The sequence below is a fragment of the Thamnophis elegans genome, chromosome 6 (assembly GCF_009769535.1).
Source record: "Thamnophis elegans isolate rThaEle1 chromosome 6, rThaEle1.pri, whole genome shotgun sequence".
NCBI lineage: Eukaryota > Metazoa > Chordata > Lepidosauria > Squamata > Colubridae > Thamnophis > Thamnophis elegans.
In genome coordinates, this window is record NC_045546.1 from 68,740,468 (window position 1) to 68,765,199 (window position 24,732).

Consider the following 24,732-nt stretch of genomic DNA (forward strand, 5'->3'; position numbering starts at 1 on the left):
AGAGATATATGTCTTTTACTAATCTAAGTGTCTGAGATGAAAGAAATATAATTCTTCTACTAAAGAAACTCTAAAAGGGTAAAACACTCAAAAAAAACTCTAAAAGGGTAAAACAAAGATAAATGGATAGCAGTCTGTATCTCTGATACCTCGATGTTCCTGCTTGCAAATACACTTTGAATCCCAAAATCATTGAATCACAGGTAGCATGTTCTGAATGTTGGTTGCTGGAAGGCAACAGTGAAAGAAAGCTATCTTGTTCCTTTCTGTCCTGTGAGTATGTAGTATTGACATCATCATGATGGTGATGATAGTTTCTATGTCAAGATTTGATTTCACATATTAATTCCATTTAAAGAATTTACAAACCAATTTTATTAATTTTGAGCATACAAATACAATATTAAAATTGGCTTACTATATGTATATGGTATTTTTATTTCATCTTTACAGGGATACAGTGCATATATCAAAATGGGGGGGGGGTACTATATTCTACATCCTTTAAAGCATTGATTTTTTTTTTTTGCTGATTCCAGTTATTTCCACATTGCATCCTTCACTAACTAATCTGCTACATCAATATAATACTACTTGCTACTCTTTTTCATCCACAGATACAAATCTCTTTACAATTGTGATTTTTGTGATTGTTTGAACACAATACTACTAGCAAAAATGTACAGACATCTCATTCATCTATGTAAGCACAAAACTAGAAAAATTATATTAAAACATAGGATTTTTTAAAAAGTAGTCCTTAATAGAAGCACTTTCTTATGGATTTACTTTGAATTACTCTTTTTTTTTGCTATAGAATGTACTGTCAATATTGGTGTTAAAATTCATTTAGTTACTCTTGGAATATTTCTTATCAACAGAAGTAAATAGATCTTAAAGGGCAGCAAAGGACTGAGGGCAGTGGTGAAATTCCCCCCCTATTGGTTCTCTGGGCTTGGCTTGGTGGGCATGGCTTGGTGGGGGTGCCATGTGACTGAGTGGGCATGGACAACTTTACGTCACTCACATAAACCCACCAAGCCATGCCCACCAAGCCATGCCCATAAAACAGACAGAAAGGTTCAGCTGGCCAAGTTTTCTAGCATTCAACCTGAACAGGGTGGCAGCTGCACATGTGCACTCAATTGCCTGCCAGTGCCACTTGCAGCCAGACCTGAGCAGGAGAACGGAAGCAACCAGAGGGATGGCATCGCAGCGTAGCTGTTCAGAAGGCAGCTGAAAACGACTGCCGGAGGCTGAATGCTTCTCAGTGCGAAACGAGGATTAGCCTCATGGTGTCCTCCCCACTAAAGTGCAAAGGTAGGTGAGTGAGGCAGACAGTGAGCGGGCGGTGGCTCAGGATCAAGGTCAGAGCCAGGAATGGCACATTCCCCGCCCTGGCCAAGGTGGGTAGTGAGCGGGTGGTGAGCAGGCAGCAGCTCTGGGGCAATGCCAGAGGTGGGGAATGGTGCATTCCCTGACCTGGCTGGGGACAGGTGGCCACAGCACACTAGGCTGCTGCAACCGATCCCCAGTGGCAGTGGCTTTGTGAACTACGTGAGGCCAGGGATGGGGGGGGCATGGTAGGCAGTAACTGGCACTGCTTACCTTTGAGTGTGCGTTGGCAAGGTGACTGAGCGAAATGCTGAGCAGGTACCAATGAGGCAACTGAGTGAGGCACTGAGCTGAGCATGCGTTGGCGAGGCAATTAGCTGGGCTGCGTGGCAAAGGGAACATACATAGGGCAGGGGTGGATGGGTGGGCGGGCCGAGCATCCAGAAGAGGTGAGCAGCAAGTGGCGGGCGTGGGTGGGCCGACCATGGGTGGTTTTTACTGGTTCAGTGAACCAATTCAAACCATCCCTGCCAGTTCACCCAAACCAGTCTGAACCAGTCAAATTTCACCCCTGACTGAGGGAGCTTATGTGGTCCTCTTGACTATAATGACACTGAGGGCACAGCACTCTTTTCAAATTGTGCATAGTTCATTCCATTTTTTCCAAAGGAGAATTAGTTACCTTGCAGTATATTATGCGTGTATGTATGCATGCATGTATGTGTGTGTATATGAATGTACAATATGTAATACTGTACACTGTGATAGAAATCCAGAATAATTGTTTATTCCTGAAATTCCATTTTGCATGTAGACGTGCGCATGTAGTGTTTGGGTATTGTGAAAATCACTATTTCAAGCATAACCTGAGATAATGATGTAACTGAGGACTTAGATACACAGAGGATATGATGTGCACCATCATTAGGATCTTTAGGATCATAGTTCTCTTTTTTTTCTAATTAAGCACCTAATCACTTTTGTTATTAGAAATTTAAGTAGGTGCATTTTATTATTTAAATGAATAAAATGTCCGAATAATTAATATAACTATTTAAAATGTTTTATGGAGAGCAGCATAATCTCATAAATCATAAATCAAAGAAGAATCATCATGATAAACATGCAGCTGGGTCAAAAAAAGCAGTAGCCTATTGTAAAATTCTACAAAGCAAAAATAACAAATCAATTACATATTAGGTAAAATGTATGCATATAATCCATTTGTATATCACTCCACACAAATACGGTCAAAGTGATAGGAACAGCATAAGGGTATTCTGGTTATTTTCAATCTGGCTTGTTTAAAAGAGTTTTCAAAGTTCGTCTCTGATGTTCTTTTATGCAGAGGATCCATTCTTTTCAGGCTAGACGTTTCTTGCATGTATCTTCTGACAGAGACAGAATGATGGCTGGAGTTGGTAATTGTCATCTAGTGATAGGAAAGCCAGTCACTTTGACCAGAGTTCATATTTGCACCTATTGCTTGATTTACAGTACAACTTGGGCCTCCAGATTTAGCAGCAGGATCTTCAGACACAGGAACTTTGCCCTGCAAATTGTAAAAGGAAGCATTATAATTTTTCAATACTGATTTACATTTGCATAGCTAGTTTTAGCATATTATATTGCAATATGATGACATACTATAAGATGCCTTGCCTAGCATAATGAGTCCAAAAACACCAGGTTTAAACTGTGTATATGGTCTCTCTCTTTCTCTCTCTCTCCCTCCCTCCCCCCCATCTCTAACCTATTGGCACTGTTGTATAGCCGGCAACAGCCTGTGCTGCGCCATGATTGGCTGAGACGCAGCACAGGCTGTGATTGGTTGGTGAATTTGACAGTTAATGACAGTTGCTGTCGGGAGAGTATAAATACCGTGACCGTTTGCAAGCGAATTGAATCGCTGTCATCTTGTAACTAATAAAGATCTTGCACTCTGTTCCATGGCTCCTGCGTCTTCCCTCACAATACACAAAAGGTACATTTAACTTGAGCCCAAACAGAATACGAAACAAAGAGAGGTTTAAAATATTGTTCAGTATTTTCAATTTTCTAAATTATAATAAATTGTCCACAACCTTAACAATCTACTAGTACTGCTCCAAAATACTGATATTCTTTATCATATTATATAATATATATATTATATTTCCACCAATACCCACTGTCAGTTTAACCTATTGGCACATTTAACTTGAGCCGAACGAGAAAAAGAAACAAAGAGAGGTTTAACTGATGATACAAGATTAAGCAAACCCATATTCTAGGAAGTGACTAAGGAAAATGTCAGAGCACTCAGAAGCAACTGGGTAGCACTGGGATGGGTCACTTCATTCTGTTCTAATTTAGTATTTGGATCAGTAAAACAGTAAAAAAAACACTCCATGTTTTGAATGATTTCTGTTTAAAAGACTCGTAGAGAAAAAAATCTGTAATGTTAATTGGCAAGTTTCACTAATGTATGAAGATTATGAGTAAAATAGCAAGCAAGTGGAGGGAAAATATCTGCAGTCTATTCTACAGGAAGCAGGCAGCAAAGCATAGATGCCACTGTGGGAAGCCTCCCCCCCCCAAAAGAAAGAAATATTTTGGGAAATATTTAAAAAGGCAGGATAAAATATTTCCTCTAAAAGAAAAATGAAAAAATCTTAAGGGAGGCAGAAACCAGCTTGTTTCCCTGCCCCAAGCAGAAACTGAGGCTGCCAGCATTTCGAAATGCAGATTTGGTAATCCGTTGAGAAAGACTGGGTCAAGACAGAAACTCTGATTAATAACAAACAAAAAAAACGGACTGCCTATAAAACCTAAAAACCAATTTAAATCAAAGAATAGAAGAACTTGGTGGTGAATTTGAACTTTGGAATGGTTCTGGACAGTGGTTATCTTACTTTTTAAATGTTATTTACATGGATTGAATCTAAGCAAACCTTTTTCAAATGGATGGATTAAACTTTCTTCTTCTAACATTTCTTTGTGACTTTCTGTAAACTACAGATTAATTTTCTCCTTTTTTATTGGTGTGGGTATTTTTTTCAACTCATTTAAAGAGTGGATTCTTTGCCTAATTTGATATACAAAAGAGATACAAAAAAGAAAAAAAAAGAAAAATCGCCACTCCAGAGGCTGATCGGAGCCTTTGTGTATTCAAAGACAGAACGTGCCTTTTTTTCTCTCATGGATTGTTTTGACTTCGGCATTGCAAGGTCTTACTGCCTGGCTGTTTGGCTTAAGATCTGATAAGACTCCACAGCTGTCCCTTTGAAGTTTGTTTTCGTCCACAGAGAGCTCGTGAACGTATATTTTAATCTTGCTGACCTTCTAAGAGCAAGCAGGTCCATATGAATATGGCGTCTCTGAATTTGCAAGGAACACTTTCAGAACTGCAAAAATTATTAAATACAGAGGAAAAATTGAGAGAAAATTGGAATATTTGGAGCATTTAACAATAAAATATGATGAAAAAACTGAGGATGTTTTTCAAATGCAAAATAAGGAGATTGAAATTCAAAAAACTGAAATGGAAGACGAATATAAAGAAATTAAACTTGTTGATATTCATGGCAATTGGTTTATTTCTGAAAAAAGAAATAATGGAATATTGAAAGAGGAATTAAATAGAGAGGAAATTTATTTCAAAGGGCAAGACATAGAAGAAGAAGAAAACATTAAAGAATCTATGGACTATGAAATCCTATTTGCAAAATATTTGATAACACTGCTGATAATCAAAGACAAGCTGAATAAGGAAACAGGAATAGCAATAGCAATAGCACTTAGACTTATATACTGCTTCATAGGGCTTTCAGCCCTCTCTAAGTGGTTTACAGAGTCAGCATATTGCCCCCAACAATCTGGGTCCTCATTTTATCCACCTCGGAAGGATGGAAGGCTGAGTCAACCTTGAGCCGGTGAGATTTGAACTGCCGAACTGCAACTAACAGTCAGCTGAAGTAGCCTGCAGTACTGCACTCTAACCACTGCACCAGGGCATCAAGACTACATGAGAGATCTTACAAGCAAGTAGTTGCTAAGAGGTGTCCATACAGATTTGATTAAGAGGATGTTTGGAGGACTGGTTCCACAAATGGCAGAAGATATTATATTGTTTTGTTACTGGAAAGATACAGGTTGGTGGATGGAAGAGTATAATTTAAAACTAGGTAAACCTAGTTAAATTTAGTGACAATAGATATAGTTAAATAAAAATTGATAATGATAGTAATGTATACAATGTGTAGTGTTATGATAAGCAATAATTGGGTATGAATATTGAATGATACCCGTAAAGGGAAGTCTAGAAATCCTTTTGGACTATATATAAAGGTTAATAATAATATAAGAATAAAAAAGAACTAAATTAGACACAGTTAAGTTTTGATTATTAGGGGGAAAACGTAGGATATAGGATATAGTCAAATAAAGAAAGGATAATTATAATATATATATGTATGTATGTATGTATGTATGTATGTATGTATGTATAATATAAGGGAACTGGATGTAAATTGTAAACAGGGATTTGAAAAGGAGGATTACAAAATTTTGTTATTAAATATTATGGATGTTTGCTAGAATAGGATATGAGGATTTAGTGTTAATGGAGGATTTTATAAATAAGTAAATGAAATGCCAGTATGTGGTTATGTATTAAATCTTGGTATATTTTATGATGAAGGACGTTTAAACAATCATAGTCAAATAAAAGTGGAGGTATGATGATGGTAATAAAATAAACATCTGAGCTAAGATACTAGAGTTAATATAAATTATATTTGATGACGGTGGAAGAGATGCACAAAAGCCTTTTGTAACCAACTGATACACTTTCTACAGTATGTAAAGAAGGAGGATTTGTATGTTTGTTTTGAAAATAAAAATATATTAAATAAAAAAACAAATGGGGCCAGCACCTGGCAGTGGCGGGGCAGCTCCAGGGCTGTATGTGTGCACCTTGCCACAGAGCAGAGGCATCAACCCCAATGTAGCACACTGTCCCTCAGGCCACCAGCTCGCCTGCCCATCCACCCATTGAACAGACTGGCCCAGAAATGGCACATCCCCTCATTGCAGACTGGATGTGGGACCCAAGGCAGAGGGGAGGGCAAGTGGGCAGCAGTTGCCCAGACTGCTGGAAGCCTCGAAGTCAAACATGCCAGGGCCAAAAAGCGAGGAAGGTTTGCCGTGTTCCCCTGAGATGGCTCTTCGGGCAAGCACAACAGATCTCCATTCCCTGCAGTCAGCCTTACCTTTCAGAGCTTCCATGCACCTCCACTGGCCTGAATGGCCTGACCTTCAGATCCCAACAGGGCAGCCCGTGGCTGCTTGCGAAGGTAAGGCCAACACTGGGGGCCAAAACCAAGTTTGACACCCTTGTTCTAAATGGTCAAGATTACTCAGTAGAAGGAAGACTATTTTCAAACTGCACTAAGAAAATGTGCCTGAAAATTTACAATAGAGGGGAGAGAAATAAAGGCTGACATTTTCTGTTCTGTTTTCCAAAAGTGGTTGAAGCACCTTTTCAAGTGACAATTAGGTGGTGTAAATCAAGCCTCTAAATAGAATATCCAAAACAAACCCAATTAGGATTAACATAATATCTATAATATCCAGTAAATATCCAGTAAATATCCCAATATGTTGGCATCCTGTCCCCATGTCTTTCCATGTTGCAAAAAGTGATTTTTCACTGATCACCTCTGCATAATTCAAACCTTTAGTTATTTCATACTCCTTCTTTAGCTATGTTAGTTGATGTTACTAAGCGATATTTTTTTCCTCTTTTTGACCATTTGTTTTTCATGTTTCTGGAAGTCTTCACCTCACAGTTCCCCAAATCCTGAACAGATTAAGCATTACATTACTTATATCGATCTCCACCAATCAAAGTTGAGGCTTGATCATTATCTGCATTTACAAAACCTTCTTTTTCTAATCAATGTATTCAAATCTCATTTAAACAGTTTTTAATTTACTTCACATTCCTTCTCCCTAACACCCATTCAACAATCTGCAACATTTAAACACCTTTAAATTGCTTTCTTTCAGGAAAATTGTAGAGTTTTATTTTAAGGCAGCATCTATTTCAGAAACTTCTCTCTCACACACATACCCAAAATCTCACGGAGGGTAAAACTAAGACAAATTGGTCAATATATCACCCTAAATAAACCAGTTCCCTGGAAATTCACAGTAAGCTGTACATTACTAAGCTGTGATTGCACAGTGGTTAGAAGTTGCAGGCTAACTCTGCCAATTGCCAGGAGTTTGATCCTCAAGGTTGACTCAGCCTTCCATCCTTCCGAGGTCAGTAAAATGATCCAAATTGTTAAGGGTAATATGCTGACTCTGTAAACTTCTTAGAGAAAGATGTAAAACACTGTGGAGCTGTATATAAGTGCTAATAGACAACCCTTTATTTTGAAAAATTAATTATTTCTGAGTCATTCAAATTATATACATTTATAACTTAATTATATTAATAATTATTCTCACCTGGGATATGTGCTCTTTTTCCTCTGATTGATTAGGAAGATCATGGCAAACATTACAAATCTGTGGATTCAATAGTTTTTTTATGCTCCATAATAAAAAGAGGAAAGAAAGGCCTGAGGAATTTAAACTCACTGTTCAGAGACCCATCAGCTAAGTACACTTCATAGCTGTAGGCCTGGGAAGATGTCCCAGTATTAGGATCTACACACTTGTCTTGCAAATTTGGTCCCCCAGGGAAATTTGATGCAGAATGAGAACTTCCTATGAACTTCCTTCACTTCTGAAACTTGGTTACAATAAACACAGTGACAGAAAGCAGAAAAATGGATGAGATGGCAACCAAGCAGATAATCAAATACAGTGTTAGAGTATGATCTCCCTCCTGAGGGACTTCACCCTTAGGATTATCCATAATTTTCATGTAAGGATCAGAAAAGCCGTCAACTAGAAGAATTCTTAGGGTTGCAGTGGCAGACTGTGGAGGATGCCCATTATCCCTAACTGCCACAATAAGAGTGTGTTTGAAACTGTCTCGGATGTTCACCGGCCTCATGGTTTTCACCTCTCCATTCTGAGTTCCAACAGCGAAACACAAAACCGGGATATCAAATCTCAAGCCAACATGGCAAGATAAACTATCTATTATACATGGATGACTTAAAATTGTATGCAAAAAGCCCCACTGAATTTAAATCAATACTCAACACAGTTCAACTGTTCAGCAGTGACATCAAAATGAACTTTGGAATTGAAAAATGTGTTATATTATCCATGTAGCAAGGAAAAATGAAAAAAATAGAAGGAATAGAACTGGGAAATGGAAGCACAGTGAAAACATTAGCAAAGGATGATGGTTACAAATACCTAGGCATATTAGAAGCAGATAACATCTTGAATAGAAAAGTCAAAGAGTCAATGCAAATGGAGGGTATGCAAAATATTAAAATCAAAGTTGAATGCTGGAAACATAATTAAAGCCATTAATAAATGGGCAGTTCCAGTGATACACTACTCAGCTGGAATCATCAAATGAACGTTGGCTGAACTGGAAAACTTGGACCAGAAAACACACAAACTTTTGAATATGTATCACGTTTTACAACCACAAAGTGACATTGACAGGTTGTACCTGCCAAGAAAAATAGGGGCCAGGGGGCTATTGCAAATCCATCAAACTATAGAAGAAGAAAAAATGAACTTTGAATGATTATGTGAACCAAAGTATATAAAATTGCTACAGGCTGTGAAAATGGAAAACAGTATAAAAACAACAGAAACAAAGACAGAATATAAGAAAAAACAGCTGGATGACAGATTAAATAGATGGAAAATGAAAGCTTTGCATGGACAGCACTTGAAAAACATTGAAGGAAAATGTAATGACAATTGACATGGACATGACTTAAGATGGGAACCATCAAGAAAGAAATGGAAGGTTTAATAGTCACTGCTCAAGAACAAGCACTACAAGCTAATGCCATGAAAGCAAAGATACAAAAATCCACTGACAATCCAAACTGCCAACTTTGCAACAACAAAGTTGAAACTGTTTCACATTTAATTAATTTAATTTAATTTAATTTTTTAGATTTATAGGTTGCCCAATCCTGGAGGATTCCGGACGGCTTCCACAGAACAAAAGAAAACAAACCAAATAAAAATAAAAATAAAAAAATAAAAAATTCTCCAACATGCATACGTTCTGATTGGGGCTGGACCCTACATAATAAGGTCAACAGCCCCAGGCCTGCTGGAACAGCCAGGTCTTAATATGTGAATGCAGCAAAATTGCACAAACTGATTACAAAGCTAGACACGACTGAGTTGCTAAATTAATCCACTGGTCATTATGTAAAAAATACAACTTACCTATATCCAAAAAATCATGGGAGCACAAAGTGGAACAAGTTACCAAAAATGAGAAGGTGCAGATCTTGTGGACTTTTGAATACATACGAATCATCATTTGGAACACAACACATCAGATAGCACAGTTGTAATATGGGACGAAACATACAATTTATTGACATCGCAGTACCAGGAGATGCCAGAGTTGAAGAAAAAGAACTGGAAGAAATCATGAAATACCGCGACTTGGCCATCGAAACTACCCGATTATGGATGAAACATGTAATAGTGATACCCATTGTCATCAAGGCTACTTTGGTCCAAGAATTTTATAATATACATCAACAAATTGCAGCTTCCTACAATAACACCAGTGGAACTGCAAAAAAAACTGTGCTACTCGGAACATTGTATATTTTAAGAAGGTACTTGGTTGATACCTAGAATGCTGGCAGCAACCCGTGTCAACCATTAGCACCAGTCAATGGTATTTGTGATGAATTTTTGAATGTTCAGTTGACTGAGTTTCATGTTTAATGGATAATAATAATAATAATAACTCCGCCATTGCCGGTCCCAAGCCCGGATGAGAAAGGAGGAGGGTTGGGGTCAGGTTGGCACCCTGGCCTCATAAAAAAAACCCGCCAACCCATACAATATGGTGAAAGAAACGAATAAAAATTTTATACTGCATCAGTCATCGCTCGGGTGGGCTACAAGTGGACCAGCCAACAAAATGACAAAAATATAGTGCAGATGAAAACCGTGCCATAATGGCCTGTTACTACAACTCAGAGCCAGAAAAAAGAGGTTATTTAAAGCAAATGTATGAATTATGGAAACAACACTATCAAGATTCAAATGTTAGTGAACAACGACTAGTAGATCAAAGGCGATTTATTATACGGAATAAAGTGTTTAGTGAAGTTGAACTTCAGGAAATTCAGGCAAATTGCAAAACCAAAAAAACAATATCACAAGCGGAAATAACTGATATTCAAGAAACAAATAAAGACATTATAGTAGAACTCCCAGAAGAAGCTCTCGGGGAGGAAATAACACCACCACCACTAGAACCAGTTATCACTGAACCAACTGATGAACTAACTCAAAAACAAAAAGAATTGAAGGATCAGATCATGGAGCATTTTCTGCTTAATGAGGAAAGGCAACGTTTACCATCACTAAAAACTGTGCCTAAGAAAATTTTGGCCCCTATCATGAAAATGGTTAATGCAGTGTTTTCAACAATTGAATCGGGATCCATCTTGGAAACGAACCAGTTAATGTACAGCGCAGCTGTAATAGTCACTAATGAACTAGGCATTAAAATCAAAGCACCTAGTCACACAACAGAAAAAGCATCAAAGCCAAAGTGGAAAATCCAATTAGAACAAAAAGTCAAAAAATTAAGGGCAGATGCTAGTAACTTAAAGAACATGCATGAGCAACGGCTTAAAAACAACAAAATCATAGATCGCTAATCAGAAGATATAGATTGGATACAAGAAACATCAATGAAGCTGTAGAGATTGTAAAACAGCAGATAACAGCAACAGTTAGAAAAATTGAAAGATATGAGGCACGAATCATCCAATATAAACAAAATCAGCAATTTCAATCAGACCAATGGTGTTTTTATCAAAGTCTTAATGTGAATGGTGACACCAAAAGTAAAAAACCAGAAAAGCAGGCCACAGTTGAATTCTGGAAAGAATTGTGGGAAAATGCAAAGTACTACAATAAGGAAGCAAAGTGGATACATGACTTTGAGAAAAGCATTGGCAACAAACAAATGCAAGTATTAGAAATAACAACTGAGATGGTCAAAAATCAAGTAAAAAAGATAAAGAATTGGACATCACCTGGAAAGGACCAATTACATGGTTTCTGGCTCAAATATCTGACAGGTTTACATGCAATATTGGCCAGGCAACTGAATGAAATTTTACAAAAGGGCCAAATCGATGAATGGTTGACAACTGGAAAAACATACTTGATTCAGAAGGATGCAACTAAAGAAACAACACCTGAAAACTACAGACCAATAACATGCTTGCCAACAACCTTCAAATTACTCACAGGCATTATTGCAGATAACATGATGGATTATTTGGAAAAAAAACAACATCTTGCCAGTAGAGCAAAAAGGCAACAAAAAAAGAGCAGGGGCACAAAAGATCAGTTCCTAATTGATAAAATGATATTAGAAAATTGTAAGAACAGAAAAACGAACTTGAATATGGTCTGGATTGATTACAAAAAGGCATTTGACTCACTGCCACATAGTTGGATCATAAAATGCTTAGAAACAACGGGCATTAGCAAAAATATTACATCCTTTACTGAAAAGGCGATGAAACAATGGAGAACTGAGTTGGCAGTAGGGAATGAGATCTACGGAATGGTTAATATCAAGTGAGGAATTTTCCAGGGTGATTCACTTTCACCTCTTCTCTTCATCATCGCAATGATCCCACTATCAGTAATCTTAAAAAAATTGAAATTAGGCTACCAAACAGCCAAAGAAGCTGAAAAAAATTCGCATTTACTATATATGGATGATTTGAAACTCTATGGAAAGTCAGAAATAGAAATCCAATGATTGACAAACACAGTCCGAGTATTCAGCACCGATATTTCAATGCAGTTTGGCATGAAAAAATGTGCCACTGTATCCATAAAAAGGAACAAAATCACTGCATGTGAGGGAATTGAAATGCCCAATGGCCGACTAATTAAATGCAACAAAAATGAAGCCTACAAATATTTAGGCATTCTGCGGTTGGATAACATCAAGCACGGAGAAGTAAAAACTATTGTCGGGCGAGAGTACACCAACAGAGTTAGGAAAATTTTGAAATCTAAATTGAATGGTGGAAATACAATCAAGGCCATAAATACCTGGGCAATACCAGGAAAAGGCAATGAAACAGTGGAGAACTAAGTTGGCAGTAGGGAATGAGAACTACAGAATGGTTAATATCAAGCGAGGAATTTTCCAGGGTGATTCACTTTCACCTCTTCTCTTCATTATCATAATAATCCCACTATCAGTAATCTTAAAAAAATGAAATTAGGCTACCAAACAGCCAAAGAAGCTGAAAAAATTTCTCATTTATTATATATGGATGATTTGAAACTCTATAGGTTTAGGTTTAGGTTTAGGTTTATTGGGATTTATATGCCGCCCTTTTCCCTGAGGGGACTCAGGGCGGCTTACAACCACAGGGGGGGGGGTGCAAGGTCAAAAACAAAACAATATGTGAACAAAGAAAAGATAGTAAAACACAACTTTCATTCAACAATCAAACACTCGGGCGGGTGAATTGGAAGCCTATCCCCAGGCCTGCTGGGAGAGCCAGATCTTGAGGGCTGCGCGGAAGGTCTGGATAGTGGTGAGGGTACGGATCTCCATGGGGAGCTCGTTCCACAGGGTCGGAGCAGCAACAGAAAAGGCTCTCCTCCGTGTGGTCGCCAGTTGGCATTGACTGGCAGATGGGATTCGGAGGAGGCCCAGTCTGTGCGATCTAATTGGTCCATTTAGGGAAGTAATCGGCAGGAGGCGGTCTCTCAAGTACTCAGATCCACTACCATGGAGTGCTTTAAAGGTGGTCATCAGTACCCTGAAGCGCACCCGGAGACCAACAGGTAGCCAGTGCAGCTCGCGGAGGACAGGTGTAACGTGGGCGAACCGCGGTGCGCCCACTATCACTCGCGTGGCTGCATTCTGGACTAGCTGCAGTCGCCGGATGCACTTCAAGGGCAACCCCATGTAGAGCCCATTGCAGTATTCCAGTCTAGAGATCACAAGGGCTCGAGTGACTGTTGTGAGAGCCCCCCGGTCTAGGTAGGGCCGCAACTGGCGGACCAGGCGAACCTGGGCAAATGCCCCCCTGGTCACAGCTGACAGCTGGTGATCAAAAGTCAGCTGTGGGTCCAGGAGGACTCCTAAGTTGCGGACCCTATCTGAGGGGTATAAAATTTGACCCCCCAGCCTAAGCGTTGGTATATTAGCCAAATTATTGGGGGGGAAGCACAACAGCCACTCGGTCTTGTCCGGGTTGAGTACCAGTTTGTTAGCACTCATCCAGTTCTTAACGGCCTCCAGACCCCGGTTCATCACGTCCACCGCTTCATTGAGTTGGCACGGGGCGGACAGATACAATTGCGTATCGTCCGCATATTGGTGGTATTTTATCCCGTGCCTCCGAATGATCTCGCCCAGCGGTTTCATGTATATGTTAAATAGTAGGGGGGATAAGACCGAACCCTGTGGCACCCCACACGTTAGGGGCCTCAGGGACGATCTCTGCCCCCCGACCAACACCGACTGCGACCTGTCCGAGAGGTAGGAGGAGAACCACTGCAAAACAGTGCCTCCCACTCCCACCTCCCGCAGTCGTCGCAGAAGGATACCATGGTCGATGGTATCGAAAGCCGCTGAGAGGTCAAGGAGAACCAGGATGGACGCATAGCCTCCATCTCTGGCCCTCCAGAGATCATTGGTCAATGCGACCAAAGCGGTTTCTGTGCTGTAACCAGGTCTGAAGCCGGACTGGAAGGGGTCAAGATAGCTAGCTTCCTCCAAGGCCCGTTGGAGCTGAAAGGCCACCACCTTCTCAACAACCTTCCCGATAAAGGGAAGGTTGGAGACAGGACGAAAGTTGTTTAAAATGGCTGGATCTAACGATGGTTTCTTCAGGAGGGGTCTCACCACCGCCGTTTTAAGTACGGCGGGGAAGTGCCCCTCCCAAAGGGAGGCGGTGACAACCGCCTGGATCCAGCCATGTGTCACCTCCCTGCTGTTGGCAACCAGCCAGGAGGGACACGGGTCCAGAATACAAGTGGAGGCACTTACAGCTCGAATGGCCCTGTCCACATCCCCAGAGGCAACGTCCTGGAACTCAACCCAGAACTGGTGTGGCAAGTGATCCTCCTGTGTCTCAGCTGGATCTACTGCGGTGGAGTCCAAGTCCGATCGAAACCGAGCTACTTTGTCCGCCAAGAATTGAGCATAATCCTCAGCCCTACCCTGCAAGGGGTCTCCCGCATCCCTCCTATTGAGGAGGGAGCGGGTTATCCTAAACAGGGCGGCTGGGCGTGACTCGGCGGACGCAACCAAGGCTGAAATATATGATCTTTTTGCAGTTCTTAGTGCTCGGACATAGTCCTTGGTGCAGGTAGTTAAGAGTGCTCGGTTCGCCTCGGACCTATCGGACCTCCACTGGTGCTCTAGGCACCTCCTCCGGCGTTTCTTCTCCCGGAGCTCCTCGGTAAACCAGGGAGGTCTCCGGGATCCACTGACCCGGAGGGGCCGTAGTGGCGCAATCCGGTCGAGAGACTCCGATGCCGCCGAGTACCAGGCGGCAGCCAGAGTCTCCGCCGAACTGTGGGCGAGAGTATCAGGAATAACCCCAAGCTCCGTCTGGAACCTCAACGGGTCCATAAGTCACCTGGGGCGGAACCATCTGGTCGGTTCCTCCTCCCTACGGTGGGGGTTTGGCCTCCGGAAGTCAAGCCTCAGTAGGCAGTGGTCTGACCACGACAGGGGTAGGATCTCATTACCCCTCAGACCAAGATCACACATCCACTGCTCCGAGAGGAATACGAGGTCGAGCATGTGACCCGCTGCGTGGGTTGGGCCCCGAATTACTTGGGTCAAGCCCATGGCTGTCATGGAAGCCATGAACTCCTGCGCCCCATCAGAGCGTTCACCGAGCGATGGCAGATTGAAATCCCCCAGAACTATAAGCCTGGGGAACTCAACTGCCAGCTCGGCTACTGACTCGAGGAGCGAGGGGAGGGATGCTGCGATGCAGTTGGGAGGCAGGTACGTTAGCAGCAAACCCACTTGACCCTTGAGGTCCAACTTTATCAGCAGAGACTCACACCCGACAAGCTCCGGAGCAGGGACCCTACGAGGTAACAGAGACTCCCGGATTACAATAGCCACACCGCCACCCCTTCCCTGGGCTCTCGGCTGATGAAGCACCTGAAATCCCTCTGGGCACATCTCTACAAGGGGGACTCCTCCTTCTGTGCCCAGCCAGGTTTCAGTAATACATGCCAGGTCTGCCCTCTCGTCAACAATTAAGTCCCGGACGAGGGGAGCTTTGTGAACAACAGACCTGGCATTTAGCGACAACAGCCTGAGACCAGGGTCCTGACTACTCGCGCCATCTGGTCTTGGAGTGGGACTCCTAGGGCCGGAAGGAGGGATCTCTGTGATGTAGCGAACCCTCCTTCCCCGGTAATGGCCAGCCCTAAGGTCCCCGCCATATCTGCCTCTCCCTGTCACGACCGCTATGCTCCGACCCACTCCCATGTCCATGGTCCCCCCAACCACCCCGGTACCCCCCGCCTTCCCCAGCAGGTCCTCCGAGTCACACATTCTCAGTTATCCACACTAACAGTTCCCACGTAAAATATTAAAACATATAAAATACAAAGGTAACAATTACTAAAAGTGGGCCATTCATTCAATTCCAGCCAACTCCCATACACTCAACATACTATTTAAAATTGCGCAGTTATAATATATAGTAATATGGAAACTGTGGAGGAAGCGGTGGCCTGCTCCTCTCCCTTCTTATGTCCTGGGGAAATGTCCTTAGCCACCAAGTCAAAAGTACGTAATATATAAGGTGGCTGTGTACAAGCAAGATTAAATACAAAGCTCCAAAGTTCATGAACGGCAACCATGTAGTCTTACCCCACTGGTGGAGGTTAGTGGGCTGTATATTCAAAGGTCTCTTTTCCAAAGATAGATAAGGGCCACAATGTAGGAGACCAGAGTTCAAGGCTGACTTGTGCCGCTCTTGCAGATGGAGGGAAAATTGCTGGTGTTTTCGGGGCTCAGTCCTCGTCACTGCAGCCGCCATCCTCTATCGCTCCCTGCCAGTTAAGCCACAAACCTACTCCTCCTAATGGTTAAATGAGCAGGGAGCAAAGTCCGGAGGGGGTTGCAACGATGATATACAATAAAACAGCAGATGATGAATAATAAAGTAGGTAACAGATAGTAAAGTAAGCAGAGATAAATCCGAGGGGGGGGGGCGTCTAGGGCAGTAGCACACACAACCATTCAATCCGTAGATTCAATGCAGCCTCCGACAGCCCCCTTCTTTAAAGTGAACTAAGTTAGAAAATTAACCCCTCTCAGCTCGCTAGTCACCAAGGCTCACAGTCACAGTCACAATCACTCAGCTCCAGCGAAGTCAACAGGCTGGCCAGAAAGGAGGATGTACAGATGTAATGCTGTGAGTCAGCTGTTTGGCGCCGCCATTTCCCTTCCTGCGTTCCTCCACGTTTTCCTTCCAACTTCAGCAGCTGCTGTTCCGCTGCTCTGGGACGACTAACAGGACCAGGGGCCAGCAGGTAGATGGCCAGGGGGCTCACCAGCAGCACCAAGGGCTTCCAGAAATCAAGAGATGGTAAAATGATGGTAGGGGAGGCTCCGAACGCCCGCGCGCCGCTATCGCCTCACACAGCTGGACAACCCGGCCGCCGTCCTCACACAGCTGGACAACCCGGGCCGCCGCTGTAACGAAAATGCGAGCCTCCGGATTTCAGCAGGTCCTATGGGTTCCGCAGCTCTTGGGCTCTCCCAGGAACTGTTTCCAACGGTTTTTGCGGTCCGTTTGGAGGCTTCCCGGTGCTTTTTAAACCTATTTGTTCAACTGGCTATACTACCAGAATTGTTTCTGAACAATTCAGAAATCAGGGTAGGCTTGGGAGTAAAGTCACAGGTGGAAGGTGTTTGGCCCCTCCTACAGGAAATAAGACAGGAGCGAAAGGGGAGTGGGGTTTTCAGGAAACAATTCATTCAGTCGGTCATTATATTCATTTCAGGAGTGTGAAGATCTGTCCGTGAATGTCAGAGACTCTGCGCCCAGTCTTTCCTTGCACAGCAACTCACCTCACTACTAAGGCTTTATAGAGTGGTTTTTGGCTTCTGTCAATTGCCTATGAAAGTCCCTGCACTTTTCTTGTGAACTTTTTCACAAGGGACACATCAGAGACACACACAGAGACTGGCCCAAGATCAGCTTTCTTACCTTACTGTCTCAGAAAAGGAATTGTTTGTTACATTCTTTTCTAGATGTGCAACCACATCTTCTATTTCTTTCCATCTTTCCAAATAGTCTATGCATTATCTGTCCAAGGAATAATAATTTAAGCCTGATAATATGTGCCTTGAGTCAAAACTGCATTAGTTTGTTAAAGCATCTATATGCAGCACTTGCAAACAGATTTAAAACAAAAAAATCCATTCTTATTAGTCTGTTGACAAAACCTTTTACACTTTCTTTACTATTATGTTTAAAATACCTTAGAGATTTGCCTTGTATGATACAAGTTTGTACCTAAGGAAATTGGGATGGGGGGAAGGAGGGAAGGAGGAGGGGGTGGAAAAAGACTACTTTCCTACTGCACAAGGAAAATATGCCTGGAAGCCATGTTTGCAACCATCCAGTAAATATCCCAGTATGTTGGCATTCTGTTCCCACAAGTCATACTGGAAAAGATAATGAAAAAACAGAAAGAGATTTTTTAAACAATGCAAAAATTATGGAATGAATGGTGATCTCTGCTCTAAAGAAATCTTAAAGCCCATCTGTGGTTCTTCAACAAAAAACAACAAAGTTGCTCAGGAATAATCAAAAGAGCAAAAACACAAAAAGTGGGAATAAATAGAAAGATGCTAGATTAATTGCATGTTTTCCTCACCTCTTTCTTTGCGCCATTTACTGCAACCTGCTCAGAACTATCTTGGATGCCTGCAGAAATACTACTGTTCCCTGGGACGTTAACATCTCCCACCGAAAAGACAGGAAAGAGAGGCCTGAGAAATCGGAACTCGCTACTTAAGGATCCACCAGTCAAACAAACATCATAACGGTAAGTCCGGGAAAGAGACCCATTCTGTGAATCAGCACAATTCCCTGGAGTATCAGAACCGGCAGGTGGGAAGTGAGGAACAGCTGCAGTAAAATGGCTTTGGGTGTCCTTCTTGAAGATTTTGACCATAATAAACACAACAATGCAGACCAGGAACACAAAGGAGACTGCAGCCAAGCAGATCATCAGGTACTTGGTCAAGGTTTTATCTTCTTCCGGTTCTTGCACACTGACATCCACCCTCCTCAGGAAGGGATCCGAAAAGCCATCCACAAGAAGAACATTAAGCAACGCCGTGCTGGTCTGTGGAGGAAGGCCATTGTCTCTGACCAGTATCACCAGCCTCTGCTTACTTGTGTCTCGCTCATTCAGGACTCTCCTGGTTTTCACTTCCCCATTCTGCGCTCCTATGCTGAAAAGGGCTGGGTCTGTGGCCTTCAGCAATTCATAGGAAAGCCAGGAGTTCTGGCCAGAATCTGCGTCCACTGCAACCACTTTGGTGACCAGATAGCCGGCCTCGGCTGACTTGGGAAGCAGCTCATTGCATGGGGATGTGTTGTTCTGGAGGGGATACAGGAAGAAGGGAGCATTGTCATTCTCATCTATTATGTGGATTCGGACAATCACTTCTGAGCTTAGGGAAGGAGAACCACCATCAGATGCCCTCACAGTGACTCTGAAGCCTCTTATCTGCTCATAGTCCAGGGATCGGAGGGCATACATGTTTCCAGTTTCAGAGTTGATTGAGATGTAAGTAGTCACTATGCCATCACCCTTCCCCGGCAGAACTAAGTAATTCACTTTAGCATTCAGCGTTGTGTCCAGATCCAGAGCATGGACTGAGCCAATGAGCAAGCCTGGAATATTATTCTCTCTGATTTGCATGTCATATGAAGACTTTTCAAAAAGGGGAGAATTATCATTGACATCGGAGATCTGAACATTAATCAATCTTGTTGAAGTGAGCCTAGGAGCTCCCCAATCAATGGCAGTGATGGTGATGTTGTATTCAGTGACCGTCTCTCTGTCTAGGGGACTTTGGAGCACAAGCTGATAAAAGTTGTTTGTAGTGGCTTCCAGCACAAAAGGGAGATTCATCTGCACGGAGCAGACCGTTTTGCTGTTGTCTCCAGAATCTTGGTCTCTCACACTTAAGAGGGCCACTATTGTGTCCGGGAGAGAGTCCTCCTTTAAAGTGCTGATCAGAGATATAATTGACACTTCTGGGGGATTGTCATTCTCATCTTCAACCTCTATCAGTATCTTGCAGTGCCCTGAAAGACCCCCTCCATCTGTTGCTCTGATGCTCATGATATAACTCTTTTCTTTCTCATAATCAATTTGTCCCCAAACAGTTATTTCACCAGTGATTTCATTTAAATAAAACAAATTGTTTATTCTTTCAGGCACCTGATGGAACGAGTAGAGGATTTGCGCATTTGAACCCAAATCCAGATCTGTAGCTTCCATTTTAATCACAAGGGTGCCCTCAGGGAGATTCTCCTTTATTCTTGCCTTATATTCAGACTTACTAAACAGAGGAAAGTTATCATTATTATCTAGAACATTAATATTAATTTGAACTGTGCCGGTTTTCTTTGGAACTCCTCCATCAATAGCCAATAGAATCAATTGAAGATATGGCATCCTCTCCCTATCTAATGTTTTCTTCAAAACAAGATATATATTGTTATTCCCGTCTTCATTCTTATGTACTTCCAGGTGAAAATGCTCATTGGGACTAAGAGTATAATTTTGGATGCTATTTTCTCCCAAGTCCTCATCTTGGGCAGGTTCCAAAGGGAACGTTGTACTTTTAGGAACAGTCTCAAGAATGTCTACCTCCACATTGTTTTTCCAAAATTTGGGTGCATTGTCATTCACATCTTCTATCTTGATTTCAAGGTTAAACATATCTAAGGGGTTTTCCAAAACAAGCTGAGAAAGAAGTAGACAAGGATCATTCTGGCCACATAAAGCTTCTCTGTCTATTTTATCATTAATCAACAGATTCCCAGTTTGAATATCAAGGTGGAAGTATTCCTGAGTGCCCTCAGCAACTAAATATGCTTCGCGTGTGATAAGCTCCCCTGTTTTCAGTTTCAATTCTTTGAGCACATTAGCCACCAGAAACCCCTTTTTCTTTTCCTCAGGGACAGAAAAGCGAATTGAAGCACACATTACTCTAAGGAATGAAAAAGAGAGAAGGACATACAGACCTTGCCTTTTCCAAAAGCAATTCTCCATGATTCCAGTCGCTTCCTTGTAGGCTCAAATTCTGCCCCAAAATTTAGTTTTTCTTTTCTTCCTTTATGATTTAATTGTTCAAACTGTATCAAATCATATAATCTGCAAACGTTTCACTGCCAAAGAGTCCTTTTGTTCTATTTTATATTAGTGTTCTGCCCTAATTCTGAGCAAGCAGAACAGAACTAAATTTCTTTGCTAATATTGCCACCATGTGGTGAACTAGGCAAAAATTCTATTTGTACTGTTTAGTCATATTGAATCCATTTTTATCTAGCCACTAGCTAGCCTACCAAACAGATTATTTTATTAACTATTTAATTATATAGAAAAACAGTGGCAATCTACACAAAAGAACATCAACATTATTGATAAAAGTTGTAATCAAGTCATTTCACAGTTGAGTTTCGAATAACTGTGGGCATATCCAGTGACTCTTTAGGTAGCTTCTGTTCTGTGGGAATAGAATAGAATAGAACAGGTTGCAAGCGATGTTGGAAAAACTGCTGTGTATTATCTTCTTATAAACCTTTAGTGATAAGAGCACCCACAGCTTCTGAAGGCAAGTTGTTATACTGATTGATTGTCAGGAAATTTTATTTCTAGGAAAAATTCTTCTTGTCTTGCATTCAGGTACTTTGGACAATAGGTGACCCGCTCTTCCTTATGGCATCTCCAGGGGTGGTATTCAGCTGGTTCAGCCCAGTTTAACCAAACCTGTTGTTAACTTTGTGTGCACTTCAGTGAACTGGCTGGCCCTGCCCCTCACCTCCCCGGCACTCCTTATCTCGGCCGGCATCTCCTGAGGCCATTTTGGCATCTTGGCACTCCTCTAACCTCCCCTCCAAGCAAGTGATATCCATGCAGGCAAAACCTCAAGGCAGCTCTGACAAGGCGGGAGGGGCTGGAGCTACTAAACAAACAGCCAAGCTGAGTGCCTGAAGGACCCCATCTCATCACTAGGAATCCAGGAGCCTCAGCAGGAAGTGGGTGAGGCCTCAGCTGAGCTTCTTGGCAGACAAAATGCCTCGCAGGGGGCCAATCTAGCACCTGGAACTGGCTCTGCCTTATGGAGAATGGGGGCATTGTTGGGCTTCCTGCAAAGAGAGGCTCAGATCTGATTCCTGCAAGGTGTCATGATCCATGAGCTGCTGCTGATGCTGTGCTACCTGGGCAGCTTCTTGGTGGGTGGTGGCCTGCAGATAGGTGCAGTGGGGGGTGTGGTGGTCCTCCATCCCTTCCTCCATGGACCCGGATTAGTTCCCTTCCTCCTCGCCTTCTGGTGGCCCCAGAGCTGCTACCATTCCTGCATCCAAGTGGCTTGCATCTGCCACCTGGGTACACTGTATGTGGTGAGGATGAGGCTCAGACACCTTCAGGCCCAAGGCCCAAGAGAAAGCACTGATCTGGGGACACAGTCCTCCAAGACGGAGTTCTTCCCATGGAGCAAAGCCCTGAATGGACCTAAACCATCCCGAAGAGATGGTGAATAGGAAGATTACATCTTGCTGATCTTGGGGATATCTCAAAATCTCCGAAAGAAGCAAGAAAAGGTCTTTGAGCCGGTAATAAAAAATCCAGTCAAAAGGCTGATGAAGTCGGAGCGGCCTCAGAATGGAACGATGTGGAAAAAGAAAGTGTTTCCAGCTGGTGAGAAACTTTTATTGCTTTAAAAATATGGACTGCCTATAAAACCTAAAGACCAATTTAAATCAAAGAATAGAAGAACTTAGTGGCGAATTTGAACTTTGGAATGGTTCTGGACAGTGGTTATCTTACTTTTTAAATGTTATTTACATGGATTGAATCTAAGCAAACCTTTTTCAAATGGATCGATTAAACTTTCTTCTTCTAATGTTTCTTTGTGACTTTCTGTAAGCTACAGGTTAATTTTCTCCTCTTTTATTGGTGTGGGTACTTTTTAACTCATTTAAAGAGTGGATTCTTCGCCTAATTTGGTATACAAAAGAGATACAAAAAAAAAAGAAAGAAAGAAAAATCCCCACCCCGGAGGCTGATCGGAGCCTTTGTGTATTCAAAGATGGAACATGCCTTTTTTTCTCTCATGGATTGCTTTGACTTAGGCATTGCAAGGTTTTACTGCCTGGCTGTTTGGCTTAAGATCTGATAAGACTCCACAGCTGTCCCTTTGAAGTTTGTTTTCGTTCACAGAGAGCTTGTGAACGTATGTTTTAATCTTGCTGACCTTCTAAGAGAAAGCAGATGCGTATGAATATGGCGTCTCTGAACTTGCAAGGAACACTTTCAGAACTGCAAAAATTATTAAATACAGAGGAAAAAATTGAGATAAAATTGGAATATTTGGAGCATTTAACAATAAAATATGATGAAAAATTGAGGATGTTTTTCAAATGCAAAATAAGGCAATTGAAACTCAAAAAACTGAAATGGAGGACGAATATAAAGAGATTAAACTTGTTGATATTAATGACAATTGGTTTATTTCTGAAAAAAGAAAGAATGGAATATTGAAAGAGGAATTAAATGGAGATGAAATTTATTTCAAAGGGCAAGACATAGAAAAAGAAGAAAACATTAAAGAATCTATGGACTATGATACTCCTATGCAAATCCTATTTGCAAAATATTTGATAACCCTGCTGATAATCAAAGACAAGCTGAATAAGGAAACAGAAAGAGGGCATCAAGACTACATGAGAGATCTTACAAGCAAGAAGTTGCTAAGAGGTTGAGTTTAATGTTTAATGGATAATAATAATAATAACAATAACAACAACAACAACAACAATAATATTAACCTTTATTGTCATTGTACAATGAAATTGATTTAGCCTCTACTGGTGCAATCCATATCAAAAATACAAGCTAACATGAATAATATAGAAAATGTTCCTTATACAAGTGATTAGGGAGAAACCAGTCAGATGTTTCCATGTATGCATAGAGTGATTGTATTTGTATTTAGGAGTATGACAGTCCATGGGTAAAAGCTGTTTTTAAACCTATTTGTCCAACTGGCTAAACTATCATGTGTTTCATGGTCCTTCTCTTCACTAGATTAGCCATGCCCAATGTTGTGGCCCGCCAGTGGCCAGCGGAGCTGGCAGCAGAGTTGGACAGTGAGGAAGTTGGGGAGGAGCATGAGCCAGTTCTGGAGACTGGGAAAGGCTCAGATGAGGGCTCTGCATCAGAAGGAGAGACAGAGCCAAGGCTGTTTGACAGTGATCAGGTGCCTATGGAGCTAGACAGCAGTGAGGCAGAAGAACAGCTAGAGCCTGTTCCCAGTGTGTCATGCGCAGAGCTGACAGAAAAAAAGAACAATTCAGAAATCAGGGTAGACTTGGGAGTAAAGTCAAAGGTGGAAGGTGTTTGGCCCCTCCTACAGGAAATAAGAGAGGAGCGAAAGGGGAGTGGGCTTTTTCAGGAAACAATTCATTCGTTCGGTCATTAGATTAATTTCAGGAGTGTGAAGATCTGTCCATGAATCTCTGACTCTGTGTCCAGTCTTTCCTTGCACAGCACCTCACTTGGAAAATATTTACGTGGCAGCTTTCCAAGAGAGATAACGTCTGTTGTCATAAATATTCCTTTGAAAGACTGTTTGCCAGGCCTTGCTGAATGTGAATGAGAGAAATTCACATTCATTTAATAAAAGGGGTTTTGTCAGGACAAGGACTCTGCCTCGTTCTTTTTGGGGAAACCTGGGGAAGGACATCCAATTCTTGCAACCATTCATCATATGTTTTAGCCTCCACTCCTCTAATCATCTTGGTTGCTTTTCTGTGCACTCTTTCTAGAGTCTCAACATCTATTTTATAGTATGGCGAGCAAAACTGGATGCAGTATGTTAGGTGTGGTCTTACTAAGGCTTTATAGAATGGTAGTAGTACTTCATGTGAACTTTGTTTGTATCCCTTT

The 24,732-nt window shown here is 41.8% G+C and overlaps 1 protein-coding gene across 1 annotated transcript; it reads right to left on the bottom strand.

Annotated features, from left to right (window-relative positions):
• Window positions 1–876: 876 nt before the first annotated feature.
• LOC116509903 (protocadherin beta-16-like) lies at window positions 877–20,832 on the bottom strand. The gene is made up of 2 exons (XM_032219199.1): window positions 18,415–20,832; window positions 877–2,887 (listed from the first exon to the last, which is right to left on the bottom strand). Exons 1-2 carry the CDS (start codon window positions 20,830–20,832, stop codon window positions 2,768–2,770), a joined length of 2,538 nt encoding a protein of 845 aa, XP_032075090.1. The 3' UTR covers window positions 877–2,767.
• Between the last annotated feature and the right edge of the window lie 3,900 nt (window positions 20,833–24,732).